Here is a 22756-nt window from a genome sequence, read left to right as displayed (position 1 = left end):
AATTAACAAAATGCTGAAATAAGGATACAGGTTGACCCATTGTAACAATGAGATGTACAAGACACTATGTTGAAAACGAACTTTACAACTTGGTGGGTGGGGGAGGAGTCGGGGAGATGGGGAGGGAAGGGATGGTAGAAAAAGAACAAAGGAGTGGGTAACAATGCACGATAGGAAATGTACTCATTACCTTACTCATGTAACTGTAACCCCTCTGTACAGTACCTTTACAATCAAAAATATATACAAAAAAAACCCAACAAAGCTAAGTACAACTTAAGATACTTTAAAATCTCAAAAATATACATGTTGGGCTGGGAAGTTGGCTCAGTGGTAGAGCGCTTGCTTTGCATGCATGAGGCCCTGGATTTGATTCCTCAGTACCACATAAGCAGAAAAAAGCCAGAAGTGGCACTGTGGCTCAAGTGGTAGGGCACTAGCCTTGAGCTGAAGAGCTGAAAGACAGTGCTCAGGCTCAGAGTTCAGCTCCCATGAACATCAAATACATGCGTGCGCGTGCGTGCATGTAAACACGCACACACACACACACACATACACGTTGCTGGGCTCATGCCTGTAATCCTAGCTACTCAGGAGGCTGAGATCTGAGGATCTCAGGTTGAATCCAGTCTAGGCAAGAAAGTCTGTGAAACTCTTATCTATAATTAACAAGAAAAAGCCAAAAGTTGAAGCTGTGGCTCAAATAGTAGAGTGCTAGCCTTGAGCAAAAAAACTCACAGGCAGTGTTCAGGCCCTGAGTTCAAGCCCCATGAACTATGCAAGAATAAATAAAATTTAAAAATATATGTGGGTGTATGTATGTATATGTATATGTGTATAGATAGATAGATAGATAGATAGATAGATAGATAGATAGATAGATAGAGATATATATGGTGCTTCCTGGTAAGCATGTTGAAATCACTGTACTTACTCTTATTTCTCTATAAAGACATATTTATCTTAGTTTTTCCTTCCATTATGGATGCCACCTCGGTAGCACGTAGCCATTTAAAAAATGAGATTGCACATAGGAAGAGTCCACTGTCAAGCTTAGACTGACTTGGTATGAAAAGGAGCACACGGGCTCTGAAAAAAGCCACTGAACAGGACTTGGTCCAGAAGGAGCACCCCTCACTCTGGACAGCACTGAGTACCCTGACAGGCCCAGAATGTACTTTTAGAGAACTACTGCAACTCAAAACACCTTACTTGGCAGAAGATAACTAACAAGCAACCTTAATTTATCATTCTCCGGTAGTAACTGGAAGTTCTAAATAAAGCAATTATGAACCATGGAACAGCACTTTCAGAATTATTTACTTGCAACATTCCAGAGTCTAAGAAAATGGTTCTTTTTTCTTCTGCAGTGATTATGGTACAAGAAAATTTGACATCAGGGCAAGAAGCAAGCTTTGCTCTTTTTAAACAGCCTCAGGCAATTGCCATGTTCAGAGGTCTGTGAAATCCTGAACCCAGAGCAAATTATTTCATTACTTAAGAGCCCTGAGGCATGCTTAAAAATTAAGTTTTATAAATCTTTAAATTATAACTAGAATTAGCAACAACACTATTTTTACAATAGGGAGAAATCAACTCCTAAAATGCTCAATGTTATTTCAGATCCTCGGGGTTTGCACATGCCACATAAAATAGCTTTTGGAAAGGACAGGGATTCTCCAAAGAAAATGATCTAACTCCGATCATTGACATACATACATACGTATATATATATATATATATATATATATATATATATATATATACATATATATATATATACACACATATATATACATATACATATACACATACACACACACACACACACACACACACACACACACACATACACAGAGAGAGAGTGCTTGGAAATATTGGCTAAAGTAATTCAAATAGTCTGTGTTGGCACAAGTTCGCTAACATAATCAGGACCCAAACTCAATGAGATTTATCTCAGGTATGCAAAAATTCTTTAATAACTCATTTATCGCTATCTATTGGCCTTCAAAAATTCCAAATTGCAACCAAAAAGTATTATCTACTGAAAAGGCCTCTCCTGTTTTCTAGGCCTTGGGATGCCTATTCAATGCTGAACAGAACAAAGGTCTGACATATATCTGTACGTATGTCTAGTGGTTATCTTGCACACAAGCTTTAAAAATAAATAAATGTGTTAAAAGATACAGTAGTTGATTCCTAGAATTACAACAGCGAGAATCAGCTTAATGGAAACATTCCAAAGCAGAAAAATACCCTAGCCAAAAAAGAAAAAAAAAATCACCTCAATCTTATTGCTATCATCATCATCATCATCATCACTGGTCTAGAAGATTATAAATAGAAAAGTTACAAGGAATTTTCAACCAATTCATTCAGCAAAGATTTACTTACTTCTAATGTGTCACAAAGCTTAAAGACTCTCAGATATCTCTCTACTTACTCAGATCTTTCTGACAACCACTTGCTCGGGGTTGTTATTAATCACTGTGAAAGTTGGCCCTGAAATTGAAGAGCCTTACTGTTTTGAAAGACTATGCTTTGATCATATAATGCTTTCAAGAAAATAGGATAATAATAACAACAATCAGCCTGACTTCTGAACAGTCAGAAGACTCTTTGTTAAGACTCATATCAATTTAATGTAGATGTCCAGGCAACACTGCTTTTCCTTGTCTACTTTATCCATACTGTCTACCACTTTAGGCAGTCCCAAAGGATGAGACTGTAGTTGGGGTTTTAGCTATTTCTAGCATCAAGATAATGAAGCCAAAGCTCTCAGTTCAGTCTTCACAAGGGACTTGGCATTTGTTATTGTGTATATTTAAAGCCAACAAATGATCTGTGTGAATCTACCCTCACAAAAGACTCTTACAATGTGAAAGCATAAAAACACTTTGGATGAGAGACAGCTTCATGACTGAGGACGTAAAGAACTCACTTCACACCCCACAGGGAACTTCCTATTAGATGAGACAGTCTCACAACCCAAGTGGGAAACTTCTCAGTGACCTGGAAGATTGAACTCTCCTCCCAATTATTTCAGGTTTCAGGCTATCAAAACTCAAAATAAAAAAAAAAATTTTATTCATTCCCAAGCTCGCTCACCCACAGATGCCAACATTCCATATTGACAACCTACTGGACTTTGTTTCCACTGTCAGCAAAGAGGGTATGGCTCAAACTACTGGTCTGTCCCAGTGGGATAAATCCAATGGGAATCTTACTGAAGGTAGCCTGAGGAAACAAAAAGAGAACATTTTGTTGTATGGCAGAGATAAGGCTCAGTGGACCAGCAATGTGCATCCACCATAACCAAGTAACTAGTCCTATGTCAGCCTCCCTATCTCCCCTCCCCCATCTCTAGGCCAGTAATAAAATACTACCTATCAATGAGCAGTCCCTAAAGCAAAGCAAACAAGGGAAATACAGTGACTTGGAATTTGGAAGAAACACCTGGATAACTCATTAATGAGAACTGTTTTAAAAGAAACTTAGTAAAGCTAATGCGGAACTTAACAGCTGTTGGATCGATACATTAGTATGACAGAGACTGCACCCTGCATTATACTATTTGAAAAAGTAGCAGACTAAATTCAATTAGAAACATGTACATTGATCAATGACACGAAATAATCTCAAGTACAAATAAGGCAAAGAGAACAAGCAAATCAAGTGGCACAGGTAATAGCATAGCAGCAGATTTAATTAAATGCAGCAAATACAGTAGATACTTTAAGGACCTTCCAAGGCTATCCGGAGCACAAATTATTATTAAAGGGACCAAGAAGGATCTGTTTTGTTGTTTTCATTCATAAAATATTTTAACTCTTCTAAAAAATATGTGAGATAATATTACAAATAATCAGATTTAACAAATGAATCCACTACCCAGATTTAACAAATGTTAGCATTTGCCATTTTGCTTCAGATGTTTTAACAACGAACCCCAGATAAGTGCTCTACCACTTTCAGTTACACATCCAGCTCAAAAATTTTGTTTTACACAAAACTGTTATAAATTACAGGGCAGGCAGGATTAAGAAGAAAAAGTTGCTGGGTGCTAGTGGCTCACACTATAATCCTAGCTACTCAGGAGACTTGAGATCTGAGGATCACAGTTTGAAGCCAGACCAGGCAATAAAGTCTGTGAGACACTTATCTCCATATAAACTACTCAGAAAAGATTGGAAGTAGCACTGTGGCTTAAATGGTAGAGTGCTAGCCTTGAGCACAAATAGACTGAGAAACAGCACCCAGGCCCTGAGTTCAAGCCCCAGGACCAGCAAAAAAGAAAAAAAAAGCTGGGTACCAGTGGCTCATGCCTATAATCCTAACTACTCAGGAGGCTGAGATCTGAGGATTGTGGTTTTGAAGCCAGCCCTGGTAGCAAAGTCCATGATACTATTATTTCTAATAAACTATCAAAAAAGCCAAAGCCAAAAGTGGAGCTGTAGCTCAAGTGACAGCATGCTAGCCTTGAGCAAAAAAACTCAAGGACAGCAACCAGGCCCTGAGTTCAAACCCCAGGACCAGCGCGCGTGCACGCACACGCGCACGCGCACACACACACACAACACACAACACACACACACACTACAGAAAGGCTGGAGGGGTTTATTAGCATATCTTATGACAGAGGCAGCAGTACTGTCTTTTCTATAATCTAATCCTATCACAATTTAAAATACAACATGGTGGCCAGGCATGGTGGTATACACATATAGCCCCAGCTATTCCAGACTCTAGGACAGGAAGATTTGCATTTGAATACAGCATGACCCTGTCCTCAGAACAAAAAAGTAAGTGAAAAATGGGCTGGAGGTATAGCTCAAGTAGTAGAGCACTTGCTTAGCATAAACAAGGCCCTGGGTTAAAAAAAAAATCACAAAAATTTCATATCACCAAAAACCTTACTTATCCTTACTTATATAGTGTGTGGTGTGTGTGTGTGTGTGTGTGTGTGTGTGTGTGTGTGTGTGTGTGTGTGTGTGTGTGTGTGTGTGTGTGTGTGTGTGTGTGTGTGTGTGTGTACTTAAAACATGGAGGGTCAGATAAAGAATAAAAGTGAAAAGAATAGAAAATAAAAACTCAAAATGTAATTATTCTTTTAGGGAAAGCTTACCTCATCTGTTCTTCGAAGAACTCCTGTAACAACCTAAAAAAGTTAAAAAAAAATATATAAACAACGTGATATTTTGTTTATCATAAAGGAATTGGATTCAGTTTTCATGGACCATAAACTTATACATTTTCTTCCTAGAAACTATGTTAAATGATATACTGAATCTTAAAACATGCTGTATTTTCAAATAGGATTAGAGCTAAATTGGATTTTATCTTTGACCTAGGATCTATTAAGGCTAAAATAATTACAAAAACCCCATATTATATTAGTAAGGTCATGTGTTATAGAATTTAAGACTAATGTCTGTGTTTTAAGTTCTATATATAAAATGTGACATAGATATTAATTATACAATTCCCTAAGAAGCAGTCAAATAGGAAAAACTACTTTGCTATACTCACTAAAATTTGCAAAAGTAAATGTTTTTTATTGAGGAATACAAAAAGGGGAATACTATTATGAAACTGAAAGATACCTGAAGAAAAATAATTTCTCACAATTCTATCACATTGGGTAATCATTAGCCATTTTTTCACATTTGATATACATGGTATATTTGATATATTCTCCATAATCTTCTTTTAATCAATGCCTATTTTAATGGCTCCAAATATAGTAAATACATAATTCATTTTCTTTCCTTCAAAACATTTTGTCAAGTAAGGGCTGAAACCTCCCTCATCTTAAAGAGGTCTATTTCCTTCTTTGTAGTTATGCTATAAGAACTCTTCACACTTCATTAAAAAGCCATAAAAACAATTACAAGTTCATTATCAAAGCCTTTTTCTAAAAGAAGCTTAGGAAGGCTCACACAAGTGCCAAGTCAAACAGGACAGCATTGTCTGCTATTAGCTTCTGACCCCCACATACACAGGAAGCTACCAAATGGAGATGAAAGGCAATCAGAAATGAGGTGTGGGTATGAAGAGTACAGGATGGGCTAATGAGCATCAGGCAAAATCCCCTCCATTGGACTCTCCAGGGACTTCTGGTATGTAAAGACTGCACTGGCCTATTATGGGGATGAAAGAACAATTGCAGGACAAAACACGCTCTTTGCTGGGTGAACGCAAACAGTAAGAGTATATCACTTTTTTAAATTAGCAAACCTTTAGCCAGGTGCTGGTGGCTCATGCCTCTAATCCTAGCCTCCTCTCTGGAGGCTGAGATCTGAGGATCATGGTTCTAAGCCAGCCCAGGCAGGAAATCCTATGAGACTTTTATCTCCAATTAAGCACCATTAAACCAGAAGTGGTGCTGTGGCTCAAAATGGTAGAATGTTAGCTGTGAGCAAAAGAGACCATGGGCAGTGCCCAGGCCTTGAAAAATTCCATGACCAACAAGAAATGAAAGAAAGAAAGAGAGAGAGAGAGAGAGAAAGAAAGAAAGGAAGGAAGGAAGAAAGAGGAAAGGAAGGAAGGAAGGAAGGAAGGAAGAAAGAAAGAAAGAAAGAAAGAAAGAAAGAAAGAAAGAAAGAAAGAAAGAAAGAAAGAAAGAAAGAAAGAAAGAAAGAAAGGAAGGAAGCAAGAAAGAAAGGAAGGAAGGAAGGAAGGAAGGAAGGAAGGAAGGAAGGAAGGAAGGAAGGAAGAAAGAGGAAAGGAAGAAAGAAAGAAAGAAAAGAGAGAGAGAGAGAGAGAGGGAGGGATGGAGGGAGGGAGAGAGAGAGAAAGAGAAAGAAAGAAAGAGAGAGAGAGAGAGAGAGAGAGAGGGAGGGAGGGCCAGGGAGCTGGGGAGGGAGGGAGGGAGGGAGGAAGGAAGGAAGGGAGGAAAGAAGGAAGGAAGGAAGGAAGGAGGAAAGAAAGAAGGGGAGAGGGATGGAGGGAGGAAGGGAGGGAGGGAAGAAGGGAGGCAGGCAGGCAGACAGATAGACAGGAAGGAAGAAAGGAAGAAAATTAATTTAAAAATTCAAATTAATTTAAAAAGTAAAAAGTAAAAAAGTAAACTTTTATTTTAAAACAAGTTTTATGTTCCCAGCAACATTGAGAAGATGCACAGAGTTCCCACACAGTGCCCTAACCATTACCAACAACCTCCAACCAAGTGGTACATTTGTTATCACTGAAGAGCCTACCATAATACATAATACATTAGCACCCAAATGCCATCATTTACATGTGTTGTGATTTCCACCTGCCATGAGCAAACATTCCTGTTACTCCATAGTCTTACTAATATCTGACATTGTTCATTTTGAGGTTTTCTTTTCTTTTTTCTTTTTCTTTCTTTTTTGAAGTAATGGGGGTTGAATTTCCGTCTTTTGAGCCACTCCTCCAGGCATTTTGCTTGTAATTTGTTTTTCAGACAGGATCTCACTAACTTTGCCTACTGGCGTAGAATCAATCCTTTGGTCCTCTTGTCTCTGCCTCTCAAGTAGCTGGGATAGCATTGGTATTTCACCACGCCCAGCTGGTTTTGACCATTCTAACAGATGTGTAGTGGTATCTCACAAGAATATATAAAACAAAGGCAGCTCCACAGCTGACTGCTTGTCTAGCATATGCAATGCCCAGTGTTTGGTTGCTAGCAATGAAAAAAAAAAAAAGGTGGATATATACATTCTCTTGCAAAGAATCTTTATGTTTTATTCGTAAGGATCTGTCTTCGTTGTTATTGTTTTAAATGTACCATGTGATTTTATTTTTGTTGTTGTTGTTTCCTTTGTATGTTCTTTCTCCTATATGGCATATCCCCTGTTGTCACTGTACTTGATCTTGATACCCTGCATCTTGTAAATACATATGTCTAATCTGGGGAGGGGAAAGGGAATAACAAAATGCTGAAACAAGGACACAGGATGGCCCATTGCAACAAGGATACCCACAGGACAGTATATTGGAAACAAACTTTACAACTTCAGGCGGTTTTTAAATTAATTTTAAGTTTTTTTTTTTTTAATTTTTTTTGGTCTGGTCGTAGGGCCTGAGCTCTTCAGCTCAAGGCTAGTGCTCTACCATCTGAGCCACAGCGCCACTTCCGGCTTTTTTCTTTCTGCTTATGTGGTGCTGAGGAATCGAACCCAGGGCCTCATGCATGCAAGGCAAGCGCTCTACCACTGAACCACCTTCCCAGCCCCTTAATTTTAAGTTTTTAAATTAATTTTCTTCCTTTCTTCCTTCCTGTCTGTCTGCCTGCCTGTCTCCTTTCCTTCCTCCCTCCCTCCATTCCTCTCCCCTTCTTTCTTCCCTCCTTCTTTCCTTCCTTCCTTCCTTCCTTCCTTCTTTCCTTCCTTCCTTCCTTCCTCCCTCCCTCTCTCCCTCCTTCACCCTCTCTCTCTCTCCCTTCCTTCCTTTCTTTCTTTCCTTCTTTCCTTTTTTCCTTCTTTCATTTCTTGTTGGTAATGGAATTTTTCAAGGCCTGGGCACTGCCTGTGGGCTCTTTTGCTCACAGCTAACATTCTACCACTTTGAGCCACAGCACCACTTCTGGTTTTCTGGTGCTTAATTGGAGATAAAAGTCTCATGGGATTTCCTGCCTGGGCTGGCTTAGAACCATGCTCCTCAGATCTCAGCCTCCAGAGAGGAGTGTGGGAGGTGGGGGAGGAAGGGATGGTGGAACAACACACGGAAGGGAGGGGTAACAATGATCAACAAGTCATGTACTCATCGCCTTACTCATGTAACTGTCACCCCTCTGTACATCTTAACAATAAAATTTTAAAAAATTGTAAAAAAGAAAAGGAAATATTTCTCATAATTGAAACTAAGGATCCTTTACAAACAGAACTATTTTATAGAAGTTTTCCAAGTGTAACAGCTTATCCTACCCACCACCATTTGTCTTCTGTTTTATCAAGTAAGTTTAATAATAAACTCTTGTGTTGAATAGAGGGTTTTACAAAAACAAATAAAATAGAAGCCCCTATAAAATGTTAGTTACACTAGTTTAAAACATTTGTCCTAAAAAAAAAAAAAAGAACTATAAGGAAAATAATTTCCAGCTGGGCGCTGGTGGCTCACGCCTGTAATCCTAGCTACTCAGGAGGCTGAGATCTGAGGATTGCAGTTCAAAGTCAGCCCAGGCAAGAAAGTCTGTGAAACTCTTATCTCCAATAAACCACCAGAAAACCAGAAGTGGCGCTGTAGCTCAAGTGGTAGAGCACTAACCTTGAGCTGAAGAGCTGAGGGACAGTCCCAGAGTTCAAGCCTCATGATCCACAAAAAAAAAAAGAAAAAAAGAAAAAACAAATTTCCTTAAATGATAAGTACTTACATCATTGTTCTGAAACTTAACGTCTTTTTTTCTTGCTTTCAAAGTAGCCTCAAAGAGAAAAAGTCATACCTCCTGCAGCGTCCCATCTCCTCCAGCAACAATGATCACATCTGTGCTTTCCATCAGTTCCAGCAGTTTCTTAGCTTGTCCCTCATAATCTGTCTGAAATACAGAGGAAGCCTTTGGTAAATCTGTTATCCTAGGACCACAAAGTCAAAGGTTAAAAAGCATGAGGTATTTATTTTCGTTAAGGTTTTACCTGGACTCTCTCAACTTTTACATAACTGGTGGACATGAAAAAACCCAGCTATCAGAATAATTACGTATAGGTTTTTTTTTTTTTTATCCTTTTATACTGTAGAATCTATTGCATCAGCCTCAGTTACATAGCTTGTTAAGTCAGTGGACCCATTTCTGGTCCAGTGCAGATCCCAATGTATCAGTCACCCATTGCTTTTCATTGGAAGCCAGGAAGTCAAGTGCATATGCAAATGAAGAGAAGCAGATGTTATGAAAGAGCCCAGATTTCAAGGCCCAAGAGACCTAGATCAGTTCCAAACTCTGCCATATATTAACTGAGTGGCTTTAAACTCTCTGGATCTTAATTTCCTATCAATGAAATTGTGTGTGTTAGGGGAGGGGTAAACATAAACTTTGTATTACTGTCACAAACGAACCAGAAAACGCTCATAACTAGTACTATACCAAGTAATAGATTATGTCTTTCTATGATTGTGCATAAAGAAATACAGTAGTGCTTCAAAGTAGTCACAAAGACACTTAAGCTTTATCATTTTTATTGGACACATTTTATCTCAGATACATGCATGTACTTAAATGAACCATTTTAGTCACCAACGACAGGTATACTTCTAAAGCCAAACACTAAATTTAAAAGATACAATGCAACTAACTGAAATTCAAAGTATATTAGATACACTGATAGGCAAAAGTTGGATATCTAAATTTCATGTGTTTCAAGCTCCCATGGCTTATTAAAAAAAAAAAAGTTTGTTTTTGTCCGTCCTAGTTAGTAGGGAGGAATTTTCTAAGCAGGATCTTCTATTCCCACAGATGCCTCCTCAACCACACTAGACTGTGCTATAGAGGGGACCCTTGTTAGGTCTTTTAATTAAAACATATAAGGAATTCTGAAACCTCTATAAGAAAACAGTTGGCATGTGGTACATGTCTGTAATGACAGCTATGCAAGAGGCAATTACAGTGGGATAGAAGAAGTTCAAGTCCAATCTGGACAAAAAGTTAACAAAATTCCAATCTTGGTTATATGCCTGTGATACTAGCTGCACAGGAAGAAGGCAGGGGCAGGGAGATGGCACTCTGAGAACTGGTCTCCTTGTTATTTTATGGATCCAGGAAATAACCAATCTGAAAAATAATGAAAGTGAAAAGGACCAGGGACATGCATGGCTCAAGTATTAGAGTACCTGCCTGTCCAGCAAGGCACTCAGTCCCACCAGAAAGGAAAGAAGAAAACAATCCAACTGAAAGGCAAAGATCTCAACAGACAGACAGTAGGCCTATGGAAAGAGGCTCGACATTATTTGCCTTCATAGACTTGCTCATCATTACACATTTGTTATGTTGACTAAAATACAAAAGGCTGAAAACAGTACATGCTGATGAGGATGTGGACAACACGAACAAGTGCTCAGTCACTACTGGTGGAAACGCAGCATGGCGTGCACACACCACTGTGGAAGTCAGTGGGGGTCAGTGTGGCAACACGCAATAAAACTAAACAAGTGGTGCCGGGAAGATGGCGGAGGAGAAGCTGAAGACTAAACAAGCTCTTGCATAGAAAGCAGTTTTAGTGCTCCAGTGAACAGTCCTAAGCCAGAGAATCACACCAAGTGTGCCATCACAATACAGAGAGTTAGGCTAGATCTTTATATATCACCCTGCACCAGAATCAACTACAAATGGATCAGACCTCGGAGTCAAAGCAGACACTCTGAAAACATTACAGGATGGAATAGGAGAAACGCTAGGTCTCCTTGGCTCCGGCCAAAATTTTCTGAACAGAGACCCGGAAACACAACAAATCAAAGAAAGGTTGGACAAGTGGGATTGCATGAAGTTGCAGAGCTTCTGCATGGCAAAGGACATAGCTAGTAAGATCACTAGAAAGCCCACAGATTGGGAGAAGATCTTCATTAGCCATATAACAGACAAGGGTCTCATATCTAAAATACCTGGAACTCAAAAAATTAAATCCCCCAACAACAAATCCTCAAAGAAACAACTGCCCAATAAATAAGTGGGCTAAAGACTTAAAGAGAAACTTCTCTGAAGAGGAAAGAAGGACAGCCAATAGACACATGAAGAAATGCTCAACCTCCATAGCCATAAAAGAAATGCAAATCAAAACAACATTGAGATACCACCTCACCCCAGTTAGAATGGCAAAAATCAAGAACTCTAATAACAACAGATGTTGGAGGGGATGTGGACAGAAGGGAACCTTACTTCATTGTTGGTGGGAGTGTAAACTTGTTCAACCACTTTGGAAAGCAGTATGGAGGTTCCTCAAAAGACTCCACATAGAGTTCCCCTATGACCCAGCAATCCCACTTTTGGGCATTTACCCAAATGTTCACAAACAAGATCACACTAAAGCTACCAGCACGGTTATGTTTATTGCAGCATTATTTACCATAGCTAAGATATAGAACCAACCCAGATGCCCCTCACTAGATCAAGAAAATGTGGTATATATACACAATGGAATTCTATGCCTCCATCAGAAAGAATGACATTGCCCCATTTATTAGGAAATGGAAAGACTTGAAAAAAATTATATTAAGTGAAGTAAGCCAGGCCCAAAGAAACATAGGTCCCATGGTTTCCCTTATTTGCAATAACTAGTATATGTCTGAGTCAAGCAGAAAAGGTCAGATAAGGTGATGTTAGAGAATTGAACCCTAAGATATGTATTCAAATGTTTTTTTCTTTCATGCAATTGTTTCTAACACATTTATAAGATTATTTCTTTGTTGCTTTGTATGTCCCTCCCCCACGGTATAACCCCTGCTTTCACTGTATTTGATGTTGGTATAATTTGTGGAGGGGAAGGGAAAAGACAAATTGTTTAAATAGGGTTACAGGTGGACCCATTGCAACAATGAGATGTACAAGTCATTACATCTAAAATGAACTTTACAACTTTGGTAGGGGGAGGGGGAGGCAGATTGGGTGTAGGGTTGGGTGAGGATGGGAAGGGATGGGGAGGGGAAACAAAGGAGGAGGCTACAATGCTTGATAAGAAATGTACTCATTATCTTGCCCATGTAATTGTAACCCCTCTGTACAGTATTTTCACAATAAAAAAATAAAAAATAAAACTAAACAAGACTCTTGTCTATTATCAAGCAATAACAATCCTAAGAATTTACCCAAATGAGCTGAAAACTTAGGTCCACACAAATGTTTTAGCAACTTCATTTATTAACTGCCCAAATATAAAGAAACCAAAATGTACCTCAGTGGGTGAATGGATGAACTTCAGGACATCTAAAAATAGGAATGCTATCTAGGGCTGGAAGGTAGCTCAGTGGTAGAGCACTTGCCTTCATGCAAGAGACCCTGGGTTTGATTCCCCAACACCACATAAGCAAAAAGAAAAAAAGCCAGAAGTGGCGCTGTGGCTCAAGTGGTAGAGTGCTAGCTTTGAGCTGAAGAGCTGAGGACAGCACCCAGGCCCAGAGTTCAGGCCCCATGACCGGACCCAAAAAAAAAAAAAAAGAATGCTATATATCACATCACTGAAAAGAAGTGAGCTATTAAGCCATGAAAAGACACTAAGGAACTTGAAACATTGCAATGATAAAAGTCAATAGTCAGCACAGTGCTAAATCAATGATGAGATGCAGAAAGGCTACATATTGTATCGTTCTAACTATGGCATCTCCAAAAGCATATTGTGATGGCATAAAAGAATACTGGAGGAGAAAGGGGTGAATAGTAGAAGGCAGTAAAGTTAATGTAAAAATGTTCTCTCAGAATCCAAGACTTTTGCTTGTGCCTTACACAAGTTAGCAACCCAAATTCATGGTACTTGGGTAACATGAAAAACTTGCTAAGAATGAAATTCAGAGAGTTCCCAGAACTTCCTTGCACTGTGCCCTGAAAAGGACCCAATATTCTCCAAGGAATTTAGCAGAGGCTAAAGCACATGACTTCAACCTAATCATGATGCACAGAACATAAAGCACACTGAAGAACATCCTTTGTGTTCTTTAAAAATTCAAAAGCTGTGAAAGAGATTAAAAAGGTTTGCTGCTTACAGAGGCAGAAGTGTCGAAGTGGTAAAGCACTTGCCTCTCGTGGGGAGGCAGTGGCTTGGTTCCCAGCAATGCAAGTACTACTACTACTACTACTACTAAATAATCCAAAATAGAAAGCTGCCTAATAGATTCGACAACTAAATGTAGCATGTGATCCTGGGCTGGCTACAGACTGGGGGGGGGGGGAGTACTTTTTTCTTTTGCTATAAACATTAGTGCAAGGATGATCTTGCACGGGATAAATTCTGGGTTGAGAACAGTGTTTCACACCAGTCATCTCATGTACCAGTGTAGGTAGGAAGACTGAAGTCTGAAACCAGCTCTAGGCAAAAATATGAAATCCTACCTCGAAAGTACTTAAAGCAAAGACTGGCTGGATGTAGGAGTTCAAACCCAGTACTGCCTATAAATAAATTTCTATAAATTCTGTTGATTTCTATTTTGATAGTTAGTCTACAGTCACTGAAGAAAATTTCCTTCTTTATACAAATATACACTATTTTTGCAAGACACTCTCAAATAATTCAGAAAAATATTAGTAATACATATGTACTATATTCATACACACAACATACATACTTATGCCCGACATAGTAAAATATTAATGGGTAGTGAGTTACGATGGATGTATGAACGTACTCTTTCGGTAATTTTGCTAAGTTTGAAATTATTTCAAAATAAAATTTAATGGAAAAGACAAACATAAACCCTTTAAAGAGCAGCAGTTTCTAGTAAGATGTGAGAAAACATTAATATTTGTATTGACATTAATATTTAAAAGACAAACTTTTAATTTGCTCTTTCTGAGTATGTAATATACTAAGCAGTACTTGAACATAATTAATAAGAATCTTAAATTGAAAAATATAAATATATGAGTCATAGCACACATGAATTGGGCTAGGTGCTAACAACTGATATTATAGAAGTGTTGATTATGCTGTGTGTGAAAATGTTGATGTAGTTACACAGAAAATTATCCTTATTTGTTAATACATATACATTGATGTATCTAGGGATAAAATGAGATGAGATCTATTCTTTATTTCAGGGACCCCCATGTGAAGGTCAAGACCACCCTTTTCCAGCATGCCACCAAAGAGCCCAGATGGACCAATGCAAGAATATTCTGAATAAAGAGTGCTGACCAGAGGATCCCAATCAGAAAGGCAATGGCTGCGCCAGACGGTGACAGGTAACTGCTATAGAAAAAGGCCAAATCTGAGAGAGGGAAATGGGCCTTTAAAATATATTTTTATGTTTTATGTTTTCACATATGTTTTATGTGCCTTTATTAATGATGCAGCTAAAAGAGAATATAAAAATGTGGAGAGCAAAAGAACTGAAAAGTTAATACTGAAAGGGCTGGGCAGGTGATTCAGTAATGGAGTGTATGCCTAGCATGCAGAAAGCCTGGGTTCTAGCCCCAATACTGAAACCAAACAAACAAACAAAACCAAACACAAGTAAATTATTACTAATAGTACTAGACAAAATAAACTATCACAAAAGGCAGAAGTAATGCTGAAGAGAGCCTATGTGACAGGGCCAAAACGCAAGGAAAATGAAATAATTTGAAACTTGAGTCTATCTAGTAACAGTCTCAAAACACAAAACAGAATAAACCAAACTATGTAAGAAAGAGAGAAATCTGGGGCTGGGAAGGTGGCTCAGTGGTAGAGCGCTTGCCTTGCATGCCTGAGGCCCTGGGTTCGATTCCTCAGCACCACATAAGCAAAAAGAAAAAAACCGGAAGTGGCGCTGTGGCTCAAGTGGTAGAACACTAGCCTTGAGCTGAAGAGCTGAGGGACAGCGCCCAGGCCCAGAGTTCAGGCCCCACGACCAGACCCCTCTCCCCAAAAAAAGAGAGAAATCTGCAGTCATAAGGGTTGATTTCTAATAGTCCTGTCTTGATTTATAGTAAGACAAATATAAGTCCTAGACAATGATGATTGCAATGACATCATTAACAGACTTGGCTTAATGGATAAAAATAGATCAGAGTGGGGCTGGGAAGGTGGCTCAGTGGTAGAGTGCTTGCCTTGCATGCCTGAGGCCCTGAGTTCGATTCCTCAGCACCACATAAGCAGGAAAAAAAAAAAGCCGGAAGTGGTGCTGTGGCTCAAGTGGTAGAGCGCTAGCCTTGAGCTGAAGAGCTGAGGGACAGCGCCCAGGCCCAGAGTTCAGGCCCACGACCGGACCCAAAAAAAAAAAAAATAGATCATAGTGCCCAACAATTGACATGTTTTTAGGCAAACATGGAACATTTATAAAAACTCCATTCTAGACTATAAGACAAATCTCAATAAATGTTAAGATAGTGGAGTTATATAGACTATATTTATTTTACCAAGATGCAATCAAATTAAAAAATCATTAATAAAAGAAGCTGGGAACATTAAGACCACACAGTTGGTAAGCATAAAGTCTGAGAGCGAACCCTAATACTATAAAAAATATACAAAAAAAAATCCACAAAAACTTTAGATTTGGAAATTTAGACTTGTCGAAATAACTCCCAAATCAAGCAAAAATCATAATGGAAATTAGGAAATACTGAGAAATTAATGTAATGGAAATATTGTATGTTAAAAGTTATAAGAGTAAGCCGGGCACTGGTGGCTCATGCCTGTGCTGAGATCTAAGGATCTCGGGTCAAAGCCAGCAGAGCAGGAAAAGTCCATGAGACTCTTTATCTCCAATAAACTACTCGAAAACTGGAAGTGGCACTGTGGCTCAAGCAGTAGAGTGCTAGCCTTGAGCTGAAGAGCTGAGGGACAGCGCCCAGGTCCAGAGTTCAAGCCCTATGACTAACAACAACAACAACAACAAAAGTTATAGGAGTAAACATATGTTACATGTTAAAAGTTATAGTAAGTTGGAAGTTAAAAGTTACAGGGCTTAGCTGAAGCAGTGAAGTAGAATTCATACACACTGTGAAATACATAGTGTGAAAAGAAGGTAGATTTTAATGGAATAGGCATCAAACTAAAATTCAGAGCAGAAAAATGTCAAATGAAGGAAATACTAAGAACAGAGTAGAAATAAATATAATGAACATGCAAATGAGAAGATCGATAAGTAATCCTGGATGGACCTCTTGAGTTAGCAAGCTTCTTAGAAGACTATTGAGAGGAAACCAGAGAAAGGGCACAAATACTCCATAAGAAGAATGAAGCCTGGAATTTGAAAGTTGAAAAGAAGGTAACTATGAGCATCTTGATGTCAACTACTTGGAAAACCTAGATAAAATAAACACATGTGCCAGGCATGGTGGCTCACATCTGCTATAATCCTTATTATTCAGGAGACTGAGACCTGAGGATCCTGTTTCAAATCGAGTAAGTCTGATATATTCATCTCCAATTAACCACCAAAAAACTGCAAAAAAAACCTTAGGGACAGCACCCAGGCCCTGAGTCCAAGCCCTAGAACCTAATACACAAAAAAAATACTTCCCTCTATCAATTACTCAGGAAATAAGTAAATAATATTAGTATTACATAGCCATTCCAAGACCCTTCTCTCATCCTAGAACTTGTTATACTGCAAGTACTGCAATAAATGTATTATCTCCCTATCTACTATCCCTAGAGGCAGAACATTGGAAAATGCTAGCTCAGACAAGTTAGAATACAGGGCTCAACACTGCATGGCAAATTACACTAAATGACCTGTAAGCTCTGTACAATTCAGAAATAAGTGTACAATTCAAAAGTAAGTTAACCATAGACTTGCAAACACTTTCAAGATGGTTTTCACTGAATACAAACATGGGTCATCTTCTGTAACACAACAATCCCTTTTTTTTTTTTTTTGTTATTTTCACTTCAAAGCTAAATCTCACCAATTATAAAGATTTACTGTTTCCAATTCCTCACCACAGATAATCATTGCCAGGAAGAAAAATGTTTATCTGTTTGTGGAACTACCAAGAAATTAAACTGCTCCAAGTTGAGGGTCTTGTGTTTTTAGGGAGAATTGGGACAACTCCAGCAGCTGCAACAGAAGTAGATAGTTCTACCTCAGATCAGACGAAAGATTTCCAGGTTGTCACACACGTCTAGATCTTGTTTTGAAAATGAAAAGCTGACACTAACAGGAAAAAAACCAAACAGCTTTCATTATCAGAACAAAACAACACTGATTTCTTTGCACTTGTCTTCTTTGTGACAAGCGATTTCTGCTAAGAGCAGAGGATACTTAGAAGGGGGAGAAGTTTAGATACAATAAATCCTCCAGAGCCACTCTCACCTTAATGACAGTCACATCCATGCCAGACAAATGTAAAATAGGGGCAGCATTCTTCTCAAACAGAGTTCTGGCTTTGCTGTGGAGAAAGGGAAAAAAATACATATATAATTACTTTAGTATACGTTTCCAAGAAGAATGAAGAAAAACAACCACCTTTTTCGGAGTTGAGTAAGACAAACTATGGAATCGGAGTTTCTTTTATATATGTTCAAGTACAGGAAGCTTAGCCCTGAGGAATGAGATACTACCAAGAGTTCTCACCCTACAGCCAGTTCTCACCCAGGTGGGATGATTACAGCTCACACTCGGGGCAGCATTATGGCTTGATTCACAGCCACCCATTTACTGAGTGACAGACACAGGTGTAGCTGGGCTCACAACATGACAGTGCAGACAGGAATAGGTATCCCTGTGGTTTATTCACAGTCTACTGTAACATTATGCATATGGCCCAAGGGATAGAACAAATAAAACAGAATATTACTTAATTCTAAGCCAGTGAACTCGATCTTTTGGATAAGAAATATGCCTTTTTTCATTTCTTTTTTTTTTTCTTTTTTAAAATCAGTCATGGGGCTTGAACTATGGGCCTGAGCACTGTCCTTCAGCTCTTCAGCTCAAGGCGAGCACTCTACCACTTGAGCAACAGTGCCACTTTTGATTTTCTGGTTGTATATTGGAGATAAGAGTCTCATGGACTTTCCTGCCAGGGCTGGCTTTGAACCGTGAGGATTACACCATGAGCCACCAGCGCCTGACTACCATTTTTAACTACTTCAAAAGCTACATCTTTTTTTTTTTTTTTTCCTTTTTGGCAGTATTGAGGTTTGAGTTCAGGCCTTACACCTGCTGAGCAGATACGCTACTACCTGAATCATGCCTCTAGCCCTTTTTTGCATTGGTTTATTTCAGGGTGGGGTGTCTCTTTAGGCTCAGGCAGGGCTGGACTGTGATCTCGTACTTTTGCTTCCCTGTTTTGCAGGCACCCCTGTACCCAGCCACTGTGCTACCCCCACATCCCCCATAAATGGAATAACAGGCATATGCCATCTTGCCCAACCATTTGCTGCCCAGGCTGTCCTCAGATTCTGACTCCCCAGTCTCTGCTTCTCAAGTAGCTAGAAATACAAGCTTAAGCCATCTCGCCCAGTTGATCTCCACATCTTGAGTGCACCAGGGGACAAAGCAGAATTTTTCTCCATGATGCAGGAAAGGAAAGTTCAAAATGATCCGGTGTAACTATAGGTTAATTAATCAAAGCTAATTGTGCCTTTCTCTGTGTTCCAGGTCTTGACATGGCCCTCCAAAGCAACGTGCAGTGTGGGGTGATTAGATTTCCAATACTATCTTCAGAACAGAAACTTTGAAAAACCAAACACCAGACCTTACTCGTTCTTGTATCTCCTAGCTTCTAGAATTATTTATGGAATACTTCAGAGGTACTGATAAATATCTGATATGTATCTGATAAACTAAAACACAAATGAGTAAATAAGCTTGTTTTCAACATTAAGGAGATGGCTAGATTGGAATATCCGGCAATCAATCATTGAATGGCCTTTCAGGGGGTTTGGGCATTTCAAAAATATCACAAACATCCTTCTGACAATAAACTCTTCTCCAATTTAGGTCAAAATTCAAAAAACAATCTAGAACTGAAGGGATACTAAAGTTACAAAAAATCTCTCCACAAATGGCATAGTGTCAAAATCAAATAAATGCTAAAAACATACTAATTAGTTGATCTGTCTTTTACTTGAAACACTTACCTGAAACTATTACCTGAGTACTTCCAATCAATGTTAAATGCCTAACTTTTACATCCATATTCACTCAATCTTCTTCCTAAGAAACCTTTTCTCCAAATAAATAATTTGCATGTTTTGACTTTCTTAGGGATATTTTATACTAAAAAGAAACAGAAACATAGCTAATGCGGAGTTCTCATAATTACACAAAGACCAAATTTAATATGCTCAAAACTGAAAATATATAACCACACAGAGCACAAAAAATATATAGCACACAGAACACAAAACATTTCTCACTATGAACAAAAACCCACAGTGAGAAAAATCTTCACACCGGGCACTGGTGGCTCACGCCTGTAATCCTAGCTACTCAAGAGGCTGAGATCTGAGGATCGCGGTTCAAAGCCAGCCCGGGCAAGAAAGTCTGTGAAACTCTTATCTCCAGTAAACCACCAGAAAACTGGAAGTGGCGCTGTAGCTCAAGTGGTAGAGTGCTGGCCTTGAGCTGAAGAGCTGAGGGTCAGTGCTCAGGCCCAGAATTCAAGCCTCATGACTGACAAAAAAAAAATCTTCACAAGAACCTTCAAAGGCCTACATGAGCATGTTATAAGCAAATTAAACACACCCTACATTTTCCACGGCCTGAATAATAAGTAAAGTACGGGAAGGGCGACAGTTAGGCTGCCTTTCCTGCTCGCCATTTCTGGGCACGTAACCTAACAATAATGGGTTGAGCAGGCCATACTTGAACAATCCTCCTTTCAGGGTTGCTTTCGATGCCGGAATGATAGGAACAGACATTGGAAAATGGATCAGCTCTATTTCCTAAAAACAAATCTTTGAAGAGGTCATACTCTGCCATATTAATTACAACCAATCTGCAACCTTCTCCAAGTTACTTTTAAAAAAGAAAGATTTCAAAGTTTTGTGCTTATTCATGTCTTTGTGTGATGCCATGGGTTCAGAAAAAAAATCTCCAAAAATAAGGGTGATACCTTTCCCTTCTAACATTCTATAAAAGGATTGAGGAGCAAGTGTTGCCAGTAAGAAATACATTATTTATTATATAATTAAGAGTGCAACAACACCAGGGCTAAATAAAAACTTTATGTACTTATAGCAATTTCCAGGCTCAGGCACACACAAAATAATTACTCTTTAATGTATTATTTATTCATGCTAAACACACAGTTATCTTATTTCGTAGAGCTCTTTTGAAGTTTTAAACTAGTACTGCATAATGAAATAGCTAGATGTTAAATTATAAATTACATGTCAAGGCAGAGCATGAAGACAAAAATAGTGCGATTAAATAGTGAAATCTTTAAAATAAAGAAGTTGCTGGGAGTTTCAGAGTGGCCATGTGCTAGATGCACACACAATTCACCTTGCTGAAGGAGACAACGCGTGCAGGGAAGGAAGACTGCACCTGGCGGCAGATCCCTCGCCTGCCTTCAGACAAAGACAGGCATTATTACTACACTTGTCCACAAGAACACACAGCTAAAAATGGAAACCCATTTACATGTCAAAATAAGCAGAATCTAAAACTGCTCTGAAAAAAAATCCACTTATTGATTTTTTTTAAAAAAATCCATGCTCCAACGTGTTTGGTATGTGTGAGGTCCTGGGATGACACCCCAACACCAAAAAGATAAAGATAAAAATGACATACCGCTCAGAAGGAGAAACTCATGGTAACGGAATATATCTTAAGCAAACGGCCAAAATGACCAAATTAGGAACTTACTAGATCTCTGAAGGAATAACGCACAGAACCTCTAGGTGAAAGTAGGGTCCAGTAAGGTGCAGGAGAGGTGCAGGGGCTCTTGGGAAGTGGGGCAGAGCAAATTGCACCGCCCTGGCCTGGCTCTTGCCAGCACTAATAACAGCAACAGCCAGCTTTCTATGACGCAGAAACAGTGCTTTAGGATTCCCCAGGCATTAGCTCACTTAAATTTGACAGACACTCTATATGGCTATTTGTTAAGGTATGTAATAGTACTTTGAGTCTGCACCTGAGTAAACTGGACTTGTAAGTCCTCCTCCAGAGTTAGTGAGGAGCAATCAAAAAACCCACGCTGTTCTCTTGTAACTAGGTGCCTTACTCATTTTGGCTGTATTGTGTTGGTTGGTATTGTTTAGTTCTGGAATGAAACAAGAAGGATCAATAGGCCTGAATTGTAAGTCATCACAATTGGAGTGTTTGCAGGGTAAATAGCAAAGTCCAGAGAGTGTGATTCACTAGGCAGGGTAACAAGTTCTCCATTTAGACAATGTATTGGTAATTTGGGAAGGGGGCAAGAAGTACTAGGATTTGAACTCACAGTCTCATGCCTTGCACTAAGCAGATGCTCTACCACTTGAGTCATGCCCCAGCCCTTTCCACATTATTTTTTTGAATAGGATCTCATGGTTTTGCCTGCGGTGAGCTTCTTGTGATCCTATTTTCCCCCCAGAGCTGGGATGAGAGGCAAACCATCCCATTCAGCTTTACTGGTTGAGATGAGATCTTGTTAACTTTTGCCCAGACTAGCCTCAAATTGAGATTCTTCTGATTTCCATCTCCCATATTGCTGGGATTAGAGGCATAAGCCACTGTAGTTGGTTCATTTTTAAGAAACAAGGTTTCACTAACTCTTGTCCTAGCTGGCCCTAAACTGTGAAACTCCTGTTTCCACCTCCCTAAGGAATTTAGGGATTAACCACTGTACCTGATCCTGTGCTTAAAACGCTTTTCTTTTTCTTTTTTTTTGTCAGTCATGGGGCTTGAACTCTGGGCTTGAGCGCTGTCCCTGTGCTCTTCAGCTCAAGGCAAGCGCTCTACCGCTTGAGCCACAGTGCCACTTCCAGTTTTCTAGTGGTTTATTGGAAATAAGAGTCTCATGGACTTTCCTGCCCAGGCTGGCTTTGAACCACGATCCTCAGATCTCAGCATCCTGAGTAGCTAAGATTATAGGCATGAGTCACCATCACCCAGCTCTGTGCTTAAAACTCTTAAACTGCTCAATTAAAAAGTAATAGGCATAAAGCTGGGCACTGGTAGCTGACACTAGTAATCCTAGCTACTTAGGAGGCTGAGATCTGAGGATCACAGTTGGAAGCCC

At 39.2% G+C, this 22756-nt stretch overlaps 1 protein-coding gene across 2 annotated transcripts in view; it reads right to left on the bottom strand.

Moving 5' to 3' along the window:
- The window catches only part of Agk (acylglycerol kinase), a 91069-nt gene that overhangs the window by 37253 nt on the left and 31060 nt on the right, over positions 1-22756 (bottom strand). For both annotated transcript variants that reach the window (XM_042677287.1, XM_042677288.1), the window contains exons 5-8: positions 17899-17974; positions 9407-9499; positions 5126-5158; positions 3143-3237 (exon numbers count right to left, since the gene is read on the bottom strand). In XM_042677287.1, coding sequence (XP_042533221.1) covers positions 3143-3237; positions 5126-5158; positions 9407-9499; positions 17899-17974 — 297 coding nt within the window. The remainder of the gene's footprint in view (positions 1-3142; positions 3238-5125; positions 5159-9406; positions 9500-17898; positions 17975-22756) is intronic.

The sequence above is a fragment of the Dipodomys spectabilis genome, unplaced genomic scaffold (genome assembly GCF_019054845.1).
Source record: "Dipodomys spectabilis isolate Male_0828 unplaced genomic scaffold, ASM1905484v1 ptg000034l, whole genome shotgun sequence".
NCBI lineage: Eukaryota > Metazoa > Chordata > Mammalia > Rodentia > Heteromyidae > Dipodomys > Dipodomys spectabilis.
Note: the sequence above shows the minus strand (reverse complement) of the source record. Positions and strands in the feature narration are given on the sequence as shown.